This window comes from Equus caballus, chromosome 17 (genome assembly GCF_041296265.1).
Source record: "Equus caballus isolate H_3958 breed thoroughbred chromosome 17, TB-T2T, whole genome shotgun sequence".
Lineage (NCBI taxonomy): Eukaryota > Metazoa > Chordata > Mammalia > Perissodactyla > Equidae > Equus > Equus caballus.
Genome location: NC_091700.1, coordinates 97,214,394 through 97,234,694, shown reverse-complemented (window position 1 = coordinate 97,234,694; position 20,301 = coordinate 97,214,394). Strand labels below are relative to the sequence as shown.

General features: G+C 42.1%; 1 protein-coding gene across 4 annotated transcripts in view; it reads right to left on the bottom strand.

Annotated features, from left to right (window-relative positions):
- The window catches only part of MYO16 (myosin XVI), a 598,386-nt gene that overhangs the window by 36,613 nt on the left and 541,472 nt on the right, over window positions 1-20,301 (bottom strand). For all 4 annotated transcript variants that reach the window (XM_023621818.2, XM_023621819.2, XM_023621821.2 and 1 more), the window contains exon 33: window positions 6,685-6,843. In XM_023621818.2, the coding sequence (XP_023477586.1) occupies window positions 6,685-6,843 (159 nt within the window). The remainder of the gene's footprint in view (window positions 1-6,684; window positions 6,844-20,301) is intronic.

Here is a 20,301-nt window from a genome sequence, read left to right as displayed (position 1 = left end):
TTTGGGTGGTAATAAATTTTTGGTAGCTGCAGCTCCTTTCTCTAGATGTCTTTCTTGCTGATCTGGAAAAGCCTTCTGTGTCTAACCTGTGTCATTACTCTCCCCCACTCTTCCACCAAAAAGTGTCCATCTTGTGAGCTGAATTCTTCTAACCATTACAAGTAATCCCTGCTTATCTGGTGGGGTAAGACTCGTAAACACTTTTGGGTTTTTTTCTGTGTGTGTGTGTATTAAAACAATGATTTTTTCTGAGTGCCAACAGAACATTCTCTCATTACTCCAGAGCCCTTAATGCTAAACTTGAACAAATCCTGCCCCCACCAACTGCCCACCTCCAGATTCATCCCAAACAGTGTGACGTGGTTAAAACTGCCCTGGTTAGTTTCTAGCCTATAACTGTTCTCGCCTTCCTCCTTGATAAATCAGCAGTGGACATCTTTGGTCAGCAATATGCTCAGCTGAAAACTACATCAGCACTGACGCTGAGGGCAGTCAGTGATAAGACGGTGGAGCCTCAGTCTCTGATGGCCATGGAGTTCCACAGTCCGGGTATCTAACATCTGTTCTGAAATCTCCCTTCCTCTCTCTTCCTCTACTTTCCCCAATAATTTTAAACTGTGGAGTTGTAACTACCACATGAATCAAGGAATAGAGCACTGTCAGCTACCCAGAAGTCCCATCATTCTGTCTCCAATAACTCTTCTCCTCCAGAGGAAGTCACATTCTGACTTCCGTGGTGATCCTCGCACAGAGCTCCTCATGCTTGCCAGGCAGTCTGTGATTCCGTAGAGCCTGTAGCAGCATCACGTTGTGGTTTTAATTTTCATGTCTCTAATTACTAATGAGGCTGGACTCTATTAAAAATGTTTATTTCCGTGCTTATTCACGTATTGCATCCAATTTTCTACTCAGTTGTCTTTTTTTGTTTATAATTTAAGTAAACTCTGAATATAATCCTTTATTGGCTAAATGTATGAGAAATATTTTCTCCCTATATATATATATATATATATATATATATATATATACTTTCCTTTATAGTTAGCACTCTTTTGTGTCCTGTTTAAGAACTGCTTCTTTCTTTTCCCACCTCTGAGGTAAAAAAGATATTCTCCTATAAATTTTTATTATTTTATGTTTGACTTTTAGATCTGTAATCTACCAGGAATGTTTTGAGTGTAAAACATGAAGTAGAGGTCAAATTTCTTTTTTTTCCTCACTTGGAGAGCAATTGATTACCCTTCCCCTACTGCCCTACAATGCCAATTTTGTCATAAACTAAGTGGCTATTTGAGCAGGCTGGGAGAGTTCTATTTCTTTTTTTCCCCTTTTCCTTTGTAATTTCTAGTCTCTGGAAGAGTTCATGTAACACGGGCATTACTTCTTCCTTAGAATTTTGGGAAAATTTACCAGAAAGCCATCTGGGACTAGACTTTTCCTTGTAGGAAAGCATTCAATTACAAATTAAATTAATTTAATATTTACATTATTACGTAGCTTTCCTATTTCTTTTCTCCATTTTGGGTAGTTGTACTTTTTTTTTGAGAATTGTGTCTGGTCATCTAAATTTACAAATTTATTTTGGCATAAACTGTTCATAATACACACTTATTATTTTTTAATTTCTGCAAGGTCTTGGTGGAGCCCCTTTTCCACCCACACAACTAGTTATTTGTGTCCACCTTGCTTATCTCTCTCTCACCTTTGCAAGAGAATTGTCAATTCATCAGTCTCAGACAAATTTTTTCAAAGAACCAACTTTTGGCTTTGTTGCTTGCTTTATATTTCCATAACTCATATTCTCATTTTTATTTTGTCTTTCCTTCTATGTTCTTGGTGTTCAATTTGTTGTTCTGTTTCTAATAACATTTTTAGCACCAATTTTCAGCCTTTCTTCTTTCAAAATAGTATATTTAAAGCTATAAATCTCCATTGATTAATACATTAGAAGTTTCCCATAGTTACATTTTCATAGTCATTAATTAGAAAGTTTTTTGATGATTTCTTTTGAATCCATTGATTACTTAGAGATTTCATTTTTATCTTCCAAGTAGATGAGAACTGTTGTTGTTTTTAAATACTTGCATGCTAGATCTTTTCCTTTTCTATCCTTTGACATTTAAACTTTCAGTATCCTCACGGTTTACAGGTTCCTTAGAAATCTTAGGCTTTAAAATATTGTGTTAATCAATTTATCTTTAATGTGAACTTACCAGATGACAATCTTTTAAAGTTTAACGGAATTCAATTAAGTTTTACGATTTTCAGATATGCTTTTCTATCTACCATCTAAGACCTTTCTATTTGTCTTGCCTTTCAGATAGTCCTATTTTTATCCTTTTTTACCATCTTTTGGATTGATTGACTTGTATTATTCTATTTTGCTCTTTCTACTGGTTTGGAAATTATATACCCCACTACTATTCTTTCAGTGGTTACCTTTGAAATTATAACCTGTTAGTTTGATTTATCAATGTATAATATTAAATATTGTTTTTATCCTCTTCTGACTTCACTACTTTTATATATAAATATATAAATATATATATATATATATATATTTTTTTTTTCTTTTGAGAAAGATCAGCCCTGAGCTAACAATCTGCCACCAATCCTCCTCTTTTTTGCTGAGAAAGACTGGCCCTGAGCTAACATCTGTGCCCATCTTCCTTTACTTTGTATGTGGGATGCCTGCCACAGCATGGCTTGATGAGTGGTGCATAAGTCCATGCTGGGGATCTGAATGGGTTAAGCCCAGGCTGCCAAAGGGGAATGTGCAAACTTAACTGCTGTGCCATCAGACCAGCCCCAGACTTCACTATTCTTTAAAATTGCTCTTTTTTTATTTTTATTTTTTTTTGCTGAAGAAGATTCACCCTGAGCTAACATCTGTTGCCAATTTTCCTCTTTTTGCTTGAGGAAGATTCACTCTGAGCTAACATTTGTGCCAGGCTTCCACTATTTTGTATGTGGGACGCCGCCACAGCATGGCTGCCAATGAGTCGTGTTGGTCTGCACCTGGGAACTGAACCTGGCCCCCTGAAGCAGAGTGTGCCGAACTTAACCACTAGCCCACCAGGCTGGCACCTTAAAATTGTTTATTCTTTCTTGTATCTCTGAACATTCTGGGTCTGCCTTTGTTTAATTCTTTCAGTTTTTATTTTTTCTAAAAATATCCTTAACTCTTCCTCACTCTTACAGGAGTTTCTTTTTATCATTTATAAAATTCTAGACTGGCAGTTATTTCATTTGAGCATGTTAAATATGTTATTTCACTGTCTTTGGACTTTAATTGCTGCTCCTTTGAAGGTAATTTGCCTTTTTACCTCTGGCTGCTTTTAAGATTCATACTTAGTCTTTATTTTACCAGTGTTTCACTATGATATGCCTAAGAGTAGTTTTATTTTTTTTCTACTTAGCCTTTGCACTTTTTTTTTTTAACAAAAGTCACATTTACAGACAGAAAGATTCGTCCTTATTAGATGTACATGTCTGCGAATGTGTAGGAAAACACGCAGTCCTGTCTGTCAACAGCACCACAGGCCCCTTTCCAGTCTTCTGTGGTCTGAATGTTTGTGTCCCCCCAAAATTCATACATTGAAATCCTAATCCCCAAGGTCATTGTGTCGGGAGGTGATCAGGTCAGGAGGGCTGAGCCCTCATGAGTGGGATTAGTGCCTTCATAACAGAGACCCTAGAGAGCTCCCTCGCCCCTTCTGCCACGTGAGGACAGTGAGAAGCTGGCTGCTGGCAGTCTGCAACCTGGAAGAGAGCCCTCACCAGAACGTGACCATGCTGGCACCGTGATCTTGAACTTCCAGCCTCCAGAATTGTGAGCAATAAGTTTCTGCTGTGTATCGTCACCCAGTCTGTGGCATCTTGGTACAGCAGTGTGAATGGACTAAACAGCAGTCCCTTCCCTGCCCCTGTAGCCAGCCTCTGGCAACCACGCATCTGTTTTCTCTCCCTACAGTTTTGCCTTTTCATAAATGGAATCATACCTATAGTCTTATTTTATTTATTTTTCGTGAGAAAAATTGGCCCAGAGCTAACATCTGTTGCCAACCTTCTTTTTTTTGCTTGAGGAAGATTGTTGCTGAGCTAAAATCTGTACCAATCTTCCTCTATTTTGTATGTGGGATGCTGCCACAGCATGGCTTGATGAGTGGTGTGTAGGTCTGGGCCAGAGATCCAAACCCATGAACCCCAAGTCACTGAAACGGAGTATGCAAACTCAACCGCTATGCCACCAGGCCAGCCACATACCTATAGTCTTTTGATTCTTTTTTCACTTGGTGCAATGTGTCTGAGATTCACCCATTTTGTCGTGTGTAATCGTAGTTCCTCATTTTTTGTTGCAGAGTTTTTCCATGTGCTAGTCAGACTGCAAAATGGCCCCCAATGAGTCCACCTCTAGGCTCTCAAATTGCACGTAATCCACTCCCATTGAGTGGACCAGACAGATAACTCACTTCCAACAGAATGTGACAGAAGTGCTGGATGTCCTGTTTGAGAGTGGGCTGTGTAAAGACCGTGGCTTCCATCATGAATGCTCCTTCTTGCTTTCTGTGAATTGCTTGCTTTGGAGGAAGCCAGCTGCCCCATTGTGAAACCACCCTCATGGAGGAACCCATGTGAGCGAGCTAGGAAGTGGATCTTCTGAGGGCTGCCAGAAGCCACATGAGTGACCTTGCAAATGGAACATCTCAATCAAGCATCAAGATGACTATGGTTTTGGTCAACAGTTGATTGCTGCCTCAGGAGGGACCTTGAACCAAAGACATGCAGCTCAGCTACCCCCAAATTGCTGACCCACAGAAACTACAAATTAATCCCATTTGTTGTATGATACTCAGCCTCTAAGTTCTGGGGGTAATTGTTACACAGCATTAGATAACTGATATGACCCAGTCGCCAGTTGAAGGACACTTCACTTCCAGTCTTAGGTGATTATGAGTAAAGGCACCATAAGCATTTGCACACAGGTGTTTGTGTGGACAGCGTTTTCATTTCTCTTGGGTAAATAGCCAGCAGCCGGATTGCTGGCTCATAAGGAAAGAGTATGTTGACCTTTACAAGAAACTGCCAACTTAAACCTGTTTCTTGATACTTTCATCAATGTTGGAAAATTCTCTAACATTTCTCACCAAATCTTTTCTCTGGCTCACATACTCTCTCTTCTTTCTCTAGGATTCCAAGAATACTTTTCCCTGTATCTTTTATGCCTCTAAAGCATTTTCTGGAATTTCCATTCTTCTCTTTTGCTTCTTTGTGTCTCATTCTGGATATTTTCTGATTTATCCTGCACTTCTCCCATTTTTTCAAATGACTGTCTAATTAACTTTAAACTCATCCTCTATTGTACTTAATTTTATGACTGCATTCTTCAATTTCAGAATTTCCATTTGACACGTTTTTATGGTTTCCCATTTCTGCTGAGATTTTCATTCTTTTATCTCCTTGGGCATAGTAAACATACTTATTTTAAAGTACGTGCTTTTGAATTCCAATCTTTTGAGCCCTCATGGATATAATACAATTGACTGCTATTTCTGCTTGTAATTTTTCATCTTATTTTGTGTCTACACGTGCCTGGTTCTTTTTGACTACGTGTTGAACTTTCTATCTGAAAATGTTTTCTTAGAACATTTTGAAGCCTGGAATGCTGTGGTTGTCCTTCAGGATAGATTAATATCTATATTGAATCTACATCTATATCTCCATCTCTATCTCTGTATATTTCTCCTAGGTACCTGGGGGCCCTGTCAATCCTGGAGGATGTCAGTCCAACTTCAGGGATTGAGATGATTCACAGATGAGCTATGGTTTCTGGTTCTGGACAGCTGATCCTTAGGATGGGTACTTTAAGCCTCACTCCACAATCTTAGCAGACTGTCAGCAGCACAGCCTGGCCTCTCAGCTGCCTTCTGTGGACTAGGCAAGTGTCCTGAACATCCCTCAGAGAAAAGCCTAGAATGTAAGCTTCCTTTCTTGGCTCCCATTGTTTTCGCCACCCTTCTTCAGTCCCTTCTCAGTATTTCAGTGTTTTGATAGTTTTCCAGTGCTTTTAATCACATTAAATAAACAACAACAAAAAAGTGTTTTGTCCAGCTCTTCTGGATATTCTCAGAAGAAGATTGGTCTGAATCTTCCTGGCAGCCATTACCAGAAACCCTGGGCTTCTTTCACCTGTGAGAGAAGTAAGCTATCTGTTTACGCCACTATTCGCCAGTTTTTGGATACACATAGTCAAGCCAGTTTCTAAATGATACATTCATTGATACATTCAAACTAAATACTTAAAGCCAGTGTGGTGTTTACCACGCTTTCAATATTATTTTCCTTCACACTTTTTAGATATAAGAAGAAGATTCTTTTAATTAAAAATATTCTTAGAGCATTCGCCTCCTCCTGCTCAGTATGAATCTGGCTTTATGCTGGTTCCCGCAGACCAAACACCCCAGAAAAATCTCTGAAAGTCAGCTCGCGCCCAACACAAGTTTGATTCTTTAACTTAACCAACAATATGTTGACAACGTGCTCTATAGTGATGTTTCATAGTTTATAGTCCGTTTTCCAATTTTTAAGCCTACTTCATTTTTATGTTTCAAATCCATTCTCCCTACGAAGTTGATACAACCTAAAACTTTTGTCTATTTACTTCTGAGTTTAGAAAGTGCTTACCATTTGAGATGGAATTTCCATTTTCAGCAGTGATGGCACTAGAGAGTGAATTAGATAATTGAATTCCGTGGTTATTTGCATTTCTATCCTGAGTCTCTGATGCAATTCCTGATGTACCAGGATCCTCTCGGGTAGTTAAGTTCATGTTAGTTTCAAAACCTAAAATAAATTTTAGAAAAGATTACTCTTTTCTGATAAAATGTACAGAATAAATTGAATAAAATAGCAGAAGGAAATAGTACAACTTATCAAATTAAATATTAATTACATTTGAAATAATAACAATAGTCCCTAGTCCAGTCTACGGCTTACGAAATATTCACCAAGTTTCGGCACAACGTTGTTAAACATAATAAGAAATACTAAATGGTGATAATTTCATAATTTATTATTTTCAAGCATATCTATACAGAACTTTTGATGTCATTTGACGCCAAATCCTTGTTATTATAACATGGAGAAGGCTATTTCCTAAAACAAATGTGGCAATAAGTTCATGTTTCCGGAGTTTTCTGAATTATTAAATTAAGCAGAGCTGAGGCAATCTTACAGCAACGAAAAAAACTAAGAAATATATTTTCAACATTATTATAAAATGTGTTATTATCGATTTAGGAATGCTAAACTTCAAAACTCTACTTCCACATTCTATATACTAGCAAAATTACCTAAATGCTTACTGCATGTCCCACATTCAGTGCTTTGACATAGAAGAACACAGAAGCCATGGTCCAAATTAAGAGCCAATGAAGATTTTTTAAATTATGTGGAGATTAATAAAGTAAAATGTAATGAACGCTGGGCTTTGGACTATGTCTAATTGAGATTTCTCCATAATTACTGCATTATCCTCAGGCAGGGTCTGCAAGTGACCAGAGTGTGCAAAGCAGGCACAACTGTCCATCCAGTGTCAGGCACAGACCTCTCCACCCCTCCTCCTGCCCCTCCATCTGTGTCAGACTCCCCTCCACCTGAGTCAGGCTCCCCCTCTACCTGAGTCAGGCTCCCCCTCCACCTGAGTCAGGTTCTCCTCCTACCTGAGTCAGGCTCCCCCTCCACCTGAGTCAGGCTCCCCCTCTACCTGAGTCAGGCTCCCCCTCCACCTGAGTCAGGCTCCCCTTCTACCTGAGTCAGGCTCCCCCTCTACCTGAGTCAGGCTCCTCCTCCACCTGAGTCAGGCTCCCCCTCCACCTGAGTCAGGCTCCCCCTCCACCTGAGTCAGGTTCTCCTCCTACCTGAGTCAGGCTCCCCCTCTATTTGAGTCAGGCTCTCTCCCACTGGAGTCAGGTCCCTGCTCAGACTGGCCAGGTGTACTTAGGATTGGCTCTCGCTTCCCTAGGGACCTCAAAAAAGCTCCAAACTCCTGGGGGATTTTGCTCAACGCCAAGGCTCTGCCTGCTGCTTCTGCTCTTGGTCTGTTGGCACAGAGTGGATTCTGGCTGTCTTTAAGTTAAGCCTTTCTGAAGTTTTAGGTTAACAAATATTCAGAAGTGATAATTAGCATAATTTGTTTGATTAGATGTTACATGCAGCAGAACAGTTTATGTCCCTGATCCCAAGTAGGGGAGGAAGGAGGGAGAAGACCAGCTAGCCCTCCAGAGCTTGTCTCCCACAGCTGGTCCTGATGTGAGCCTTTCTAACTCTTCCTCCTGGACATTCTCTCCCTTGAGACTTGCCCTGACACTTACACTCAAATAGCCCTAGAGGCCACAGGCATTTATCTGGATGTTCCATATGGATTTGCGTTTCAGTGCTGTCATGTATGCATTCCTCTGCCTGGAATATCCTGTCCTCTCATGAACGCTGCCTCTTCCTACCCACCGTGGGGATCCCTGTTCAGATCACCTGCATGGCAGTGACCGCTGGTTTAGGAGTAAAGCATACACATCAGAGAGCAGCTGGTCTGGCCAGGCAGGAAGGTGTGCTAGGGTTTAGCAGGAGAAGATGCTGGAGAGATAGAATGAAGGCAAAATGAGCAGGGCTTTGACAACCAGGCAGAAAAGTCATATTGAAATGATTCACTTTGAGCCACTGTAGCTCCTGACTCCTTGCACTTAGAAGACAAGCAGAGCCTCCAGCCAAGCCAGCGCGCGTGAGAGCAGTGGCCACAGTGAGCTCAGGTGACCTTCACCATCCTGCTTCTTGACAAGGAGCAGTCAGCCAACAGGCTGGAACTGAAAGAAGAGCTATTCAGTTTAGTGAACACTATTTGCCTTTTTTCAATCTTCTGGAAATTGGGAAAACAGGTTTGATTTTAAAGCTGTCTAAAGACACAGACAGTCACCTGCTCTTACTTCTTTTAAGATGGTTTTTTAATTCTTTAATCCAGTTGTTAATTGAGTGCCTATTATGTGCCAGACACTCTCCAGGGGCGGGAGGTACAATAACCAATACAAGGGCCAGGCAGCTTGGAGCCAACCTCTCGGGAACATGATCGACAACAGAGAACAAGCAGATGACTGGAAGAGGGAGCCTGCCAGCTGGGTGGGCAGTGGGGCTGGGCAACCGAGGTTTTCAGGCAGTGTGGGGCAAGGAAACATCCAGGGGGGTTGCATTTGGCTTCAGAGAAGAAGGAGGGAAAGAAGCGGCTGTGTAGGAAGAGACCTCCCCACATGTGTGAAGGCCCCTAAGCAGGAAAGGGCTCACCCTTTTCAAGGAGCCAGGTAGTAACGTCCTAATGAGTCGGGCACGTGGAAGCAGAGGGCAGGTGAGAAAGGGCAGCGGGCATATTGCCCAGGGCAGGGAGGGAGGCCACTGGACAGGAGGTGAGGTTTTGTTTTCAGTGCAATGGGAGGTACCAAAGGGTATGAGGTGAGAAGTGCCATGCTGGGTAGACGGGGACAGTCCTCTTCCGTCTGCTGGTGCAAGACTCAATCCTGAGACACTTGTTGACTCTTGGTACGAATATTTGATGCTAGCTTCCCTCATAACTGATTTCTCTCTCTTAAACAATTGACGCATTTAAATTATAGTCAAAACCTCCAACTTTGCTCTTGAAATTTATAAAGTATTTTCATATTTCCAATCAGCAGGTTAAATTATAGCCAAGAAATGTTTTTAGATTTGTCATATAAATAAGGCTGTGATCCTTACATTATCCACTAAAATTTTCTCTATCCTTTTATCTTAAAAGCATATGTCTACTCAAGGATGGCTCTGGATTGGAATAAGGGAATAAGACCTTCTTAACATAAGACTTAAGAATTAATGGCCAACCTAATGATAATTATTCACATTGCTCTTATAACAATTACCATCTCCTTAGTGTTTATTACTCGCCAGTCTCCCACTAGATGTGGGACTTGTCTTAGCCCTTGTTTTCACAACAATTCCGAATAGTTGTCACTATTACGCCTATTTTCGAGATGAGGTCATTGAGGCTCGGGAAGGTTAATCTATGTGCAAACATTTCACGATGAGTCAGTGTTGCAGCTCGATCCAGACTGAAGCACATAGCACTCCACTGTCCACCCACACTCATTCCTACACTTGGCCCGTCTGTGTAAAGTCTGCCCTCCTTGGTGCATTGGCTGATGTAAAGCATAAGGCAGCTTCTTTTCTGTGGCTTTATTTGATCATCTATGCCTTTGTGGTAAGGAATTGGGAGCTGTAGGTTGAAAACTGTACCCTAGACACTGAAACAGAGTTGTGAAATCAATGTTGGTGTCCTCACTTTGGAGTTACCCTTATTCATGACTATTACCAAGGGGGTTCTTGGCTTACTAAATTCTGTGTCAGCCTCTGCTCATAAACGCCCTTACTCCAAGTTAAATCCAAACACGTAAAAGCATCTGTGCCCCAACTTGTTAATTTCCCTATTCAGCCACAATGACTGTCAACTGCAGAAACTCAATAATCTGATTTTGCTGTAAAGTGTCAGGTTAGTGCACAAACGGTTGCAACGTCCCTCGTCAAAATACACCCATTATCCTGTTGGTGGGCACTGAAGGAATCACAACAATAAAAAATCAAGTGGACACTGGCATTAAGTTTGGAGATGTCTTAGTTATAAAAGTGCATGTACAAGAGGCATGCTTTATGGAGACTTTTCAAAGGAACAGTACAGGGCAAATAAAATATCAAGCCCGTTCATGCCTCCAAGCAGTGGCCATCAGTATTTTGAAGGCAAAGAAAAGTCAGTCACACCAAAAGAAAATATTTGAGACTCTCAATGAATCAAAGCAAACAAGTAGAGAAGTGAGTACTGCGAAATCCTGAACAATGATTCAAGGTGTGTCTGCGTCATTCTGTATCTCCTCATCTTGTGAAATCAGTGGTTTGTGTAGCTCGTGGCATCCTCTGGTTGGGCGCTTCCTAATCCTAGTTGAGTCAAATACCCATGATGTTTTCCTTTAGCCTGTAAATGGGATTTCTCTGTGACCCCAGCCTGGTGCTGTTTTTACAGGTACAGGAGAAATGAATCACAACGAATCTGACTCAAAGATAAAGTCTTGGCCTTTACGTGAGGCTATGATTATCAAACACAAGTATGCAGTATAGGCACATTTAAGCTGAATCTTAGTCTAGTGAGAGAGTTCTAGCAAATCTCTAAATGTGAATATAAGAAAAAGAAAAAATCCTGCGTTAGTTTTGATATATCGAAAATATCACATCAGGTGGGTGTGATCCTCTGAAAGCCGGTTTTCAATAGAAGGGGACATTGCCCATCAGGGGACATTTGGCAACATCTAGAGACACTTTTGGTTGTCGCACTGGGGAAGGGGGGGCCACGGGCATCTAGCCAGCGGAGGTCATGGATGCTGCAAAACACCCTGCAGGGCACGGGACAGCCCCCCACGGCGAAGAACCATCTGGCCCTGAATGTCAATAGCGCTGAGGTTGAGAACTCTGCTTTTTTAATTGAAGAATAATTGACATACAACATCCTATTGGTTTCAGGCGTACATAAGCTGGGTCAGATCATGCCATTTTTCCACTTAAGGCTCTTTACTCCTTTCTTATTTTGTTCATATTAAGGTCCCAAGGCTTCCAGAGGTTGAGACACCCTCCATGACCTGCCTCCCTGCTGGTCTTCCTCATTTCCAACTGCCCCCTTGCCACAGGCCGCCCCTGCATCCTTCTGCCGGGGAGAGCACAGGGTTCCTGCATCTTGTCCAGGCTTCGCTCAAACCTCCCCTCTCAGAAAGGGCCCACCTTCTAGATCACCTTCTAGAAAACAGCTCCCCTCTCCCCACCCAGGGCCGTCTCCGTCCCCACTCCCTGCTTTAGTTTTTCTGCCTCGTCCTTCTTCCCGCATGACACACTACCTTTCCCTCATTGGTTTATTTTCTGTCTGCTCCCTCTAGAATGTTGGCACCAGGAGCTCAAGCGCAGTGTTGGTGCTCAGAACAGTGCCTGCACACAGAAGGGCCTCAGTAAATATTTGTTGAAAGAAAGAGAAAAATAGAATGAATAATAATTGAATTATGACAACAAATTGCTATAGAAATTTTGTTTTCTTAAAGGAGCTACACTTTTTGTAACTAAAATAATTGACAAGTTTACTAACTAAAAAATTCATGTGAATGATTACGGAGAAATCACATATCACATTAATAGTTTTTCCCCATTTACATGAGATTATTGGAAACATATGACAGGATTCCCATTGTTAATAACACGCCTTTGAGTTCTAATCACTACTTATTCAAAATTATAAGGTAAGGAAAATTTCACATTGTGGGAGGTGAAACTTTTCTACCTATTCAAAGGGCCAGAGCTGTTTGCTTCCCGCCTGAGTGTTAACTGTGGGAGAAAGGACTTGGAGATATTTAAATGTATTCCTCACCCACGGTGTGAGATTCACATTTTCACTACTGTCCTACTAAATATCATTAATAATGCTTTCATTATTGTTCTACCAATCTGCAAGGTTCATACATATTTCATTTTTTAAAATCTTGCTTTACATGGCCTTATAATTTCTGATACCAGGAAATTGCAATCAATTTGGTAAGTGTTGGCTCTGCAATCTTGGTGGCTGGAGGTGAAAGAGGGAGGCTGACCAGGAGTCAAGTGAGTGGAGGTTCCAGACCCCACCCCTTCTTGCAAAAGCCACTTGCAAGGCAATGAATGCAGTTAACTCCTGTGTACCTGGCAGTTTTTGTAAACACACACTTTGCTCTGACTTATATTCTAATTTTAAATAAATGTTCACTTTACTCCCTAAATTTTTGTCATTTTTATTCTTTTTCTTAAAGAAGCCTGAACTCCCTGGACCCTAATTATATAAGCTTCAATGTCTGGAAAAAATGGAACCTGTCCCAGGCATAGAGAGATCTAGCAGAAATCTGTCTGATCAAATCCTTGCCCCTGGGGAGTCCACACTCACTGGGAGAAGAACAGGTGAGAAATCACAGAACAAGGCTACAGGGCAACATAGCCTCTGTTTGATGGTGGGTGTTGTTTCACACAGACCCTCAGGGCAATGTCCTCAGGAATTAGGGAGAATCCTAACTCCGCCCTAGTCACAGGACTATTTTGCAAGTTTACCCAGATAGGAGAGGTGTCAATAAATTCCTGTGAGGCAATGTGTCTAGAAGAAGAAATGGAGGCAGGATTTTGTTGGGGGAGAGTAGAGGTGAGATGGAAGCTAAGGAAAGAATGCAGATTCCTCAGGAGAGGAGAGAAACTTCTTACCAGGAAGAGAGAAGCTTTCTTGAATAAGTTTGGATGAGCTAGGGAAACATGGCGGGTATAATGAGTGACCGCGACAAGTGCTCACACCAAATCAACAGCTGGAAAAAACGGGGCAAAGGCCATAGTGGTGGGTCCATCCCCAGGAAAGAGTGAGATGTCCTTGAGTTGGTGGCCCCTCCAGGGGGCGCGTGAGAGCTGGATGTAGAAGGAAAGAGTGGTGAGAAATGAGACGACCACACTGCTCTTCCAAACTGGGAGATTCCTGCATTAATTCAACAAGTATCTATCAAGCCCTACAAAGTCCAAATTGGATGCCAAGATTTAGCTGTGAGCTTTTAGAAACATATATCTAAAAGAAATGATCCCTCAAACGCTTACATTCTAGAGGAGTGATAAGACACAATAAGTGACAGGAATGTATGGTACCAATTGATAAGTACAAGAAGAAAAAGCACAGATGACTGTAAACTATCTTGGGGGATTTAGGAATGAATACTCTGGAATAGTCACTGTGGGATTCTCATCCTACTCAGTTGAGTTAATGTTGGCTGTTTTTGTGTGTTAACGCCTTCAACACAGAAAACGTCAACCCATGTGGGAGGGACATGTGGGGTGCATGCTAACGGGTGCCCTTTCTCAGGCTTCTAGGTGGTGACTCAGCTCAAAGGGTGATTACCTTCGCCTTCAGGGTGCCTTCGATGCAAATGTTAAGGCAGCAGAAGACCAGGGGCTGAAATGAAAGCTGCGCAAAATGCCCCTGGAATCCACAGGAGAGTGGGGGGTGGGGGTGCAGCAGCTAGGTGGGCCTTTGGGGTGTGGGCAGGAGAAGAAAACACTGGATTCCGAAGCATGGACAGAAAGTGGAGAGGAGGAGGGAAAGGAAGCAGAAAGTGTTAAGCAGCAGAATCAGAGCTGAGTGCGCGGGAGAGCGAGAGGAGGCTGGCTCTGCCCACAGCGCTGCCCCTGGGAAGTGGGAGGCGTTTGGAGCTTATGCAGCATCACGAGAGTGGGTTCCCGCAAGTCTTCTGAGTAAGGGCACGACATGAAGAAGACTATTTTTAAAATGTTATTAATCTAGCAAACAAAGTGTACAGCTGGGTTAGCTTCGAGGAGAGACTAGAAGCAAAAAAAGGGCGAGGGTTTAGCCTCAGGCGGTGACAGAAGAAATGGGCAGTGAGGGAGTCAGCTGAGTTAAAGACCGTTTGAGCAGAGGGACCAGGAGTAAATCAGGACCAGCTAGGGACCAGAGGGGAGAATGAGTTTGAGGCTGCGCATGTTGACTTTGAAGTGACAGCCACATACACAAGGATTAAACTGAGTGACAGTTATTTGAACAAGAGCATTTAATAGGACTGAAAAGAAAATGTCTAGGAGAGACCTAAGAATTTCTCAGTAGGGAGGATTTCTTCCAGGAAAGTGATGTTCCTACGAGCAAGGTCAGAAGGCTAAGCAGAAGTGATAGTGGATCTAGACAGGCCAGAGAGGGCTTGGAGGGGGGGCACATGGGGCTGGGGAGCAAGGTGGGGCAGAGGGAAGAGCTTCACATGGCAGAGGGAGTCTGACAGGACCAAATGCCACAGAAAGGTCAAGGAGAATCAGGAAGGAATGAGCAACGGAGTGTTTCTTTAAGAAGAAAGCATTAAAACATCATTTCTCTCTTAGTTACCTTAACTTGAGATAATTTTAGAGTATATTTTGGAAATGTATGAGATAAAATCCAGGTTTCAGTAACACAGGAGAAAAACAAACTATAGCTGTTGGGCTGATTTAATACCAAGAGTGCTATGCAAGGCATAAAAAATGTGAAAATACATTTTAAACTCATTACTCATGCTCGCTATAATTCATTCTGCAACTCTATAGGAAAATTCCTCTTCAGAAAGGCTACTGCAGGGAGGGACTGTGCTTGTTTTTTCCTATTTGATTTTAAGGAAAAGTACAAATGCTGAGAGAGTTGTCTGGCGTGGTCCTGCTTCTTCTCAACTTCTTGTTTCTGAAATTTAGAAGTTACAGCTAGACTGTGCTTCCAGATACACATAGATGGTGTGTAATTAAATTTGGATTGGATCTCTTAGACCTGAAATCGGCGTCTAGTCTGTGTTAACCAAATCTGGTCTGTGTTACAAAGAAAAATGCCTTTTAAATCTCCGATTTTTCTAAAATCTATCATTGGACATGAGGAAGAAATACAAATAAGGCCTTATAAAGCTCTCCCACGTGCCCCCGCCTTCTGCTAGAACAAGCTTCTAGGCAGTGAATTAAACTTTTTTTCTTATACATGATAGCATAAACAAACATTTCGCATATTGCCTCAGAGAAAGACAAATGTCAAGTGTGAGGATTCACACAGACACAGTGGCTGATCCTAAACTTAAATAAGACAAGGGATTTCACCCGTTGGGCGTGTAACAAGGGACAAGATGTGAGCAGAGTGCTGTGTTACTAAAGAGGAGATGCGCATGCTCACGAAGGGTACACACTGGATTTGCGTATGTTTTGAACAACACAAGTCTAATTGACCCTACACCATGTGAATTAGACTTCACCATCCCTTTGCTAATAGTTGCAGAAATGTATCGAAAGAGGACTTCAGTGTCTAGTAGCAACTGAGAACTGAGCACAGAGCCCTGGCTTCCCCTGTGATCACGCTTCTGATACAGCTGTGTTCCACCACAGTTACATTTCTGTAAGAACTGATGACTTAAGAAACAGAAAAATATAACACTGCAGCGATTGGAAAGGATGGGTGGGTTGAGAAAATATGATTACCTGACACGTATCCGACATGCTATAACCTTAAAAGGCTGGAGCTGGACCCCCGCATTTATTCCTCCTTTTTAATAATCCCTATGGCATAGCCACTCTTGAGGAGATCAGAATTCCTCTTGAACTTGTATTCTAAGCATCCTGCTGTGGCAGAAAGTGCTACAAACACATAGCCTCTGGGTTAAGTAGGGTAGAATGGAGAAGCTTCCTTGTCCCCTCCTCTTAGCTCTTGCCACCCACTCCCCTGCCAAGCCTAAGGAGAGGATTTGCGCTTGAAAACACCAACTGAAGCAGGAAATACAGTGATATCTTCAACAACATATGTGCTGAGCACGGGAAGAATGTATTGATAGTAAAGCTAAAAAATGACTGTCAGTATAAATAAGGTTTTCAGAACCCAAAAATGCACAGAAAATTATGCCGTGCCAATTTTCTTCTAAATTTAACTAACTGGATCCTTTTGTGCCCATCTATTCTGTCCCTGCCATAATAGGAAAAAAATCATGTCAATTGCTTTCCTCTGCCTGCACTTGGGTAGCTTGCCTTTCCTGTAATTAGCTGAATGTGCACACCTAAACAACAGGCCTGCTGGGCCCGGAGACCCGTTCCTCATGTAGAATTTCCTAGGTCATGAGGTTATTTATGTTGCTGTTGTTTTCACATTTCCTACATGCCAGGTGGTAAAGTAAACCCAGGAGTCCTGGACTGCATCGCCTGCAGAGCAGCACTGCCAGTCTCGGCAGTGTAGGCTTCAGTTTAGGTAAATGCTTTCTCCAGAAAGCAAAGGTAGAGCGGGCGATGCTCCCGCTCCTTTACGGGGAGAATTTAGTATTTGTGACACCTACATGGTGTCACGTGGATGGTAAGCTAGTGATGCCTGTCATCTGAAAAAAACAACACAGGGGAGCCCCCAGAACACTTTGACCAGTTCCCACTTCCTTTCTCAAGTAAACAACCAATGCCCAGAAGCAGATCCCTTTAGGATAAAAGACTATTTATTTATTTACTTATTTCCATGAAAATTGTACTGACTCTATTTTATGTCTTTGTATTTAATCAGCTTTATAGATAGCTAGTAATAGAGTCGCTCTTGGATTTTTAATGGATAAATGGCTTTAAGAATAACTACTTCAGTCCTTTAGAAAAATATAATCTATGGTTGGACAATTTTAGGGGCACTAGATTGTGCTCCAGTCTCAACACTCCTGTTCTAGTGCCTTCTGGCCACCCCTATCTCCACCACAAAAACCCCAACACAACTAGAGATGTGGCTGAATCACTGTCGTGTCATACAGGACAATAAACCTCTAACTGTCAGCATTAATTTCACTGATGCTTTTGCAGTGAGCGGGTCAGCTCAGAGAGCACCAGTAAAATCAGCAAAACTTAAAAAACAAAAAGCAGTGGTCTGTGCTGAGCCTTTTCAAAATTCTTGTTCAGAGCTGATCACATAATTTACCCACCGAAAATATTTAATGACCCAAAGAGCACAGGCCAGGACCAACCAGAACAGACGGGAGCCACACATCTTATTAAGTTCTTGCCCTGTCAACATTTGACCAAGAAACTGGGCAGGCCTGGGGCCAGGACGGCCAAGGCAGTGGATGGACTTGGTCACCGCGGAGGGCTCAGCACAGCAGTCATTTCCAACTGGCACAGAGATATTTCGATACTGTAACAATGGTATGGTGGTGCCCTGCACCAGCCCCACCTGCCCCCATGGGCTGGCTACTCGCTAGCAGCTCCGAGGTCTGAAATAATAAATTAAAAATATCCATGTAGACATAAATTCTTGTCAAAATTCTCTGCAGGCCACATGGACTGTTTCTTTGATGGCTCTGGTGATTGCGTCCTTCACCGGAGGAGGAAGATTGGTGGGAAAGACTAATTCCTCCTGCCTCCAAACCGCATGCGCATGTGACTGACTTTCCCTTGAGCCGTGACAGTGACAAATCTCAGGGTAGATGTCAGTGACTCAGGAAGGATGAACAGCTGAGACAGTGCAGGAAAGGCTAACCTGTGTCTCAAGTGGGTTCTTATTTCACCCGTAACACAGGAAGAAACCACCAAATGGCCACCCGGTGGTGTTGCTCCACTTCCCATATGCCCCACAACTAATCATTTCTCATACATCCTTTTGAAAGTACATATGTTTACACGTCAGTGAACATAGAAAAATCTTTTCCAAGTAGCCTGGTGTAGTTATTCCCAAATGCAACCTGATTCTGTCCTCATGCCCTGGAATCACTGAGTGCAGGCTGGAGCACACACGGGGGCCAGCAGGAGGGAGGGTCTCCTTGCACGCTGCTGCTCTCTGTCCGGTTGCTTTCGTCTCTTCTCCCCAATCCTTCCATATAAATCCTTCCTTCTAGACCAGTGTTTCAAAGGACATATTTATAGGCTGTAAAATCAATTTAATGGGCCACGATAAACATTTAAAAATGAAAAAGAGTAGAATGAATTGAATAAAAATGCAGTGTTTCACAGGCATTAAAAGTAAGTCGCGCTTTGTGAAACCTGAATAGTATCTTCACGTAAAATGTGTTTCTCGCTGCCTGCACACACTGGATTTCTCTTGTTTCTCTGCTGTGAGCTGCTTATGAGCAGACCTCTCATTTTATTTTTAAAATCCATACAACTTAACATAATCCTGGCACAAAATAGATCCTCAACGCATTTCTGAATAAACGAATAAATGAGTGAATCTTGCGCCTTCTTTTTTAATGATTTTTCCAAACCTCTTGGAAAACTTGAGGCACTAGCAAACAGAAATACAAAATATTATTGCTAGATTAATCACTCTGCCTGAAGTTAACCTCTGACCTTTCAAGCCCTGAAAAGAGGCACATGTCTTGGAGCCATGTCATAGAATCACTGTATTATCTCAAAAATGGCATATTTTTCTAAAATCATTACAGAGGGTTCCTAGGATGGATTGAATCTCCACAGAAATGGAAATTCTCTCTGATTAGCAGGTGGACCATCTCGCTGGGTTTTTCTAATGATCATCAGATTAAAAGGACATTTTCACGATCCCTCATCACCCTACACAAGCACAGGGCCTCTGTCCTGAGTCACTGTACCAGCCTCTGTAAATCAGACATGATTTCAAGTCTGGGGAAGCGAATGGAGGAGACCCCCCGCATGGCTGCACCTACACCAGTGAAATTAATGCTGACAATTAGGGTTTTACTGTCCTGTATGACACGTCAGTGATTCAACCACCTCTCTAGTTGTGCTACGGTTTATGTGGTGGAGATGGGGATGGCCAGAAGGCACGAGAACAGCATGCTGTGAGACTCGAGTGCAAGCTAATGTCCCTGAAATGGAGCAATGTAGATTACATTTTTCTCAAGGACTGAAGTAGTTATTCTTAAAGCAATTTATCTATTAAAAATCCAAGAGGAACTTTATTACTAGTTATATATAAAGTGGTTAAATATCAAAAGACAAGATAGAGTCAACACAATTCTCATGAAAATCAATCAATCAATCAATCCTCTTTTGCTCTAGAGGATCTGATGCTGGACATTAGTTGTTTACCCAGGAAAGGATGTGTGAACTAGTAGAAGTGTTACGGAGGCTTCCCTACTTTAAATTAGTTGCTTTACTCCTAGATGTCCCCTCCATCCTGCTGTTGAAACCACCTGGGCCCTATCTGGTTGGTGATCTCATCAGAGAACTGGAATTGAGCAAAAGTAACTTCAACAAATGCATGTGACTTCAGGAAGCCATTTCATGGCTGCGAGCTTTGTCTTGCTTTTTGGTAACATGGAAATGCCTGGGTGTCGATAGTTTTCCCCATTGCTTTGCCCAAGTCTTCTCTCTCTCCCTCACTTCTTCCTGGATCACCCATCTTACCAAAGCAAAGGAGAATAATAGAACTAAAATCCAAAACATGCGTATTTGCCTGGGAAATACCCTGATATACTCACTGAGTATATGTCAGTTCTTCCTTTTTTTAAAGCAAACACGTCTTTTGGAAGAGTATGTTTCATTATGAGCCAGAGTTTTGGGTGTGAGGAAGCTCTTTTGTAGGTTTTTCAGAGACTTTAGGTACCGCACAAATTCCCAGGTGTCATGGTTCAGTGAGTGCAGCATTGTAAATCTTGGTAATCTCGGATCTAGCTCCTGCCTGTCATGGTTTGGGCCCTGCATATTTTAGGACCTACTCATCTTCGTGGGGAGCACAATGAACAATATTGTTGTTTA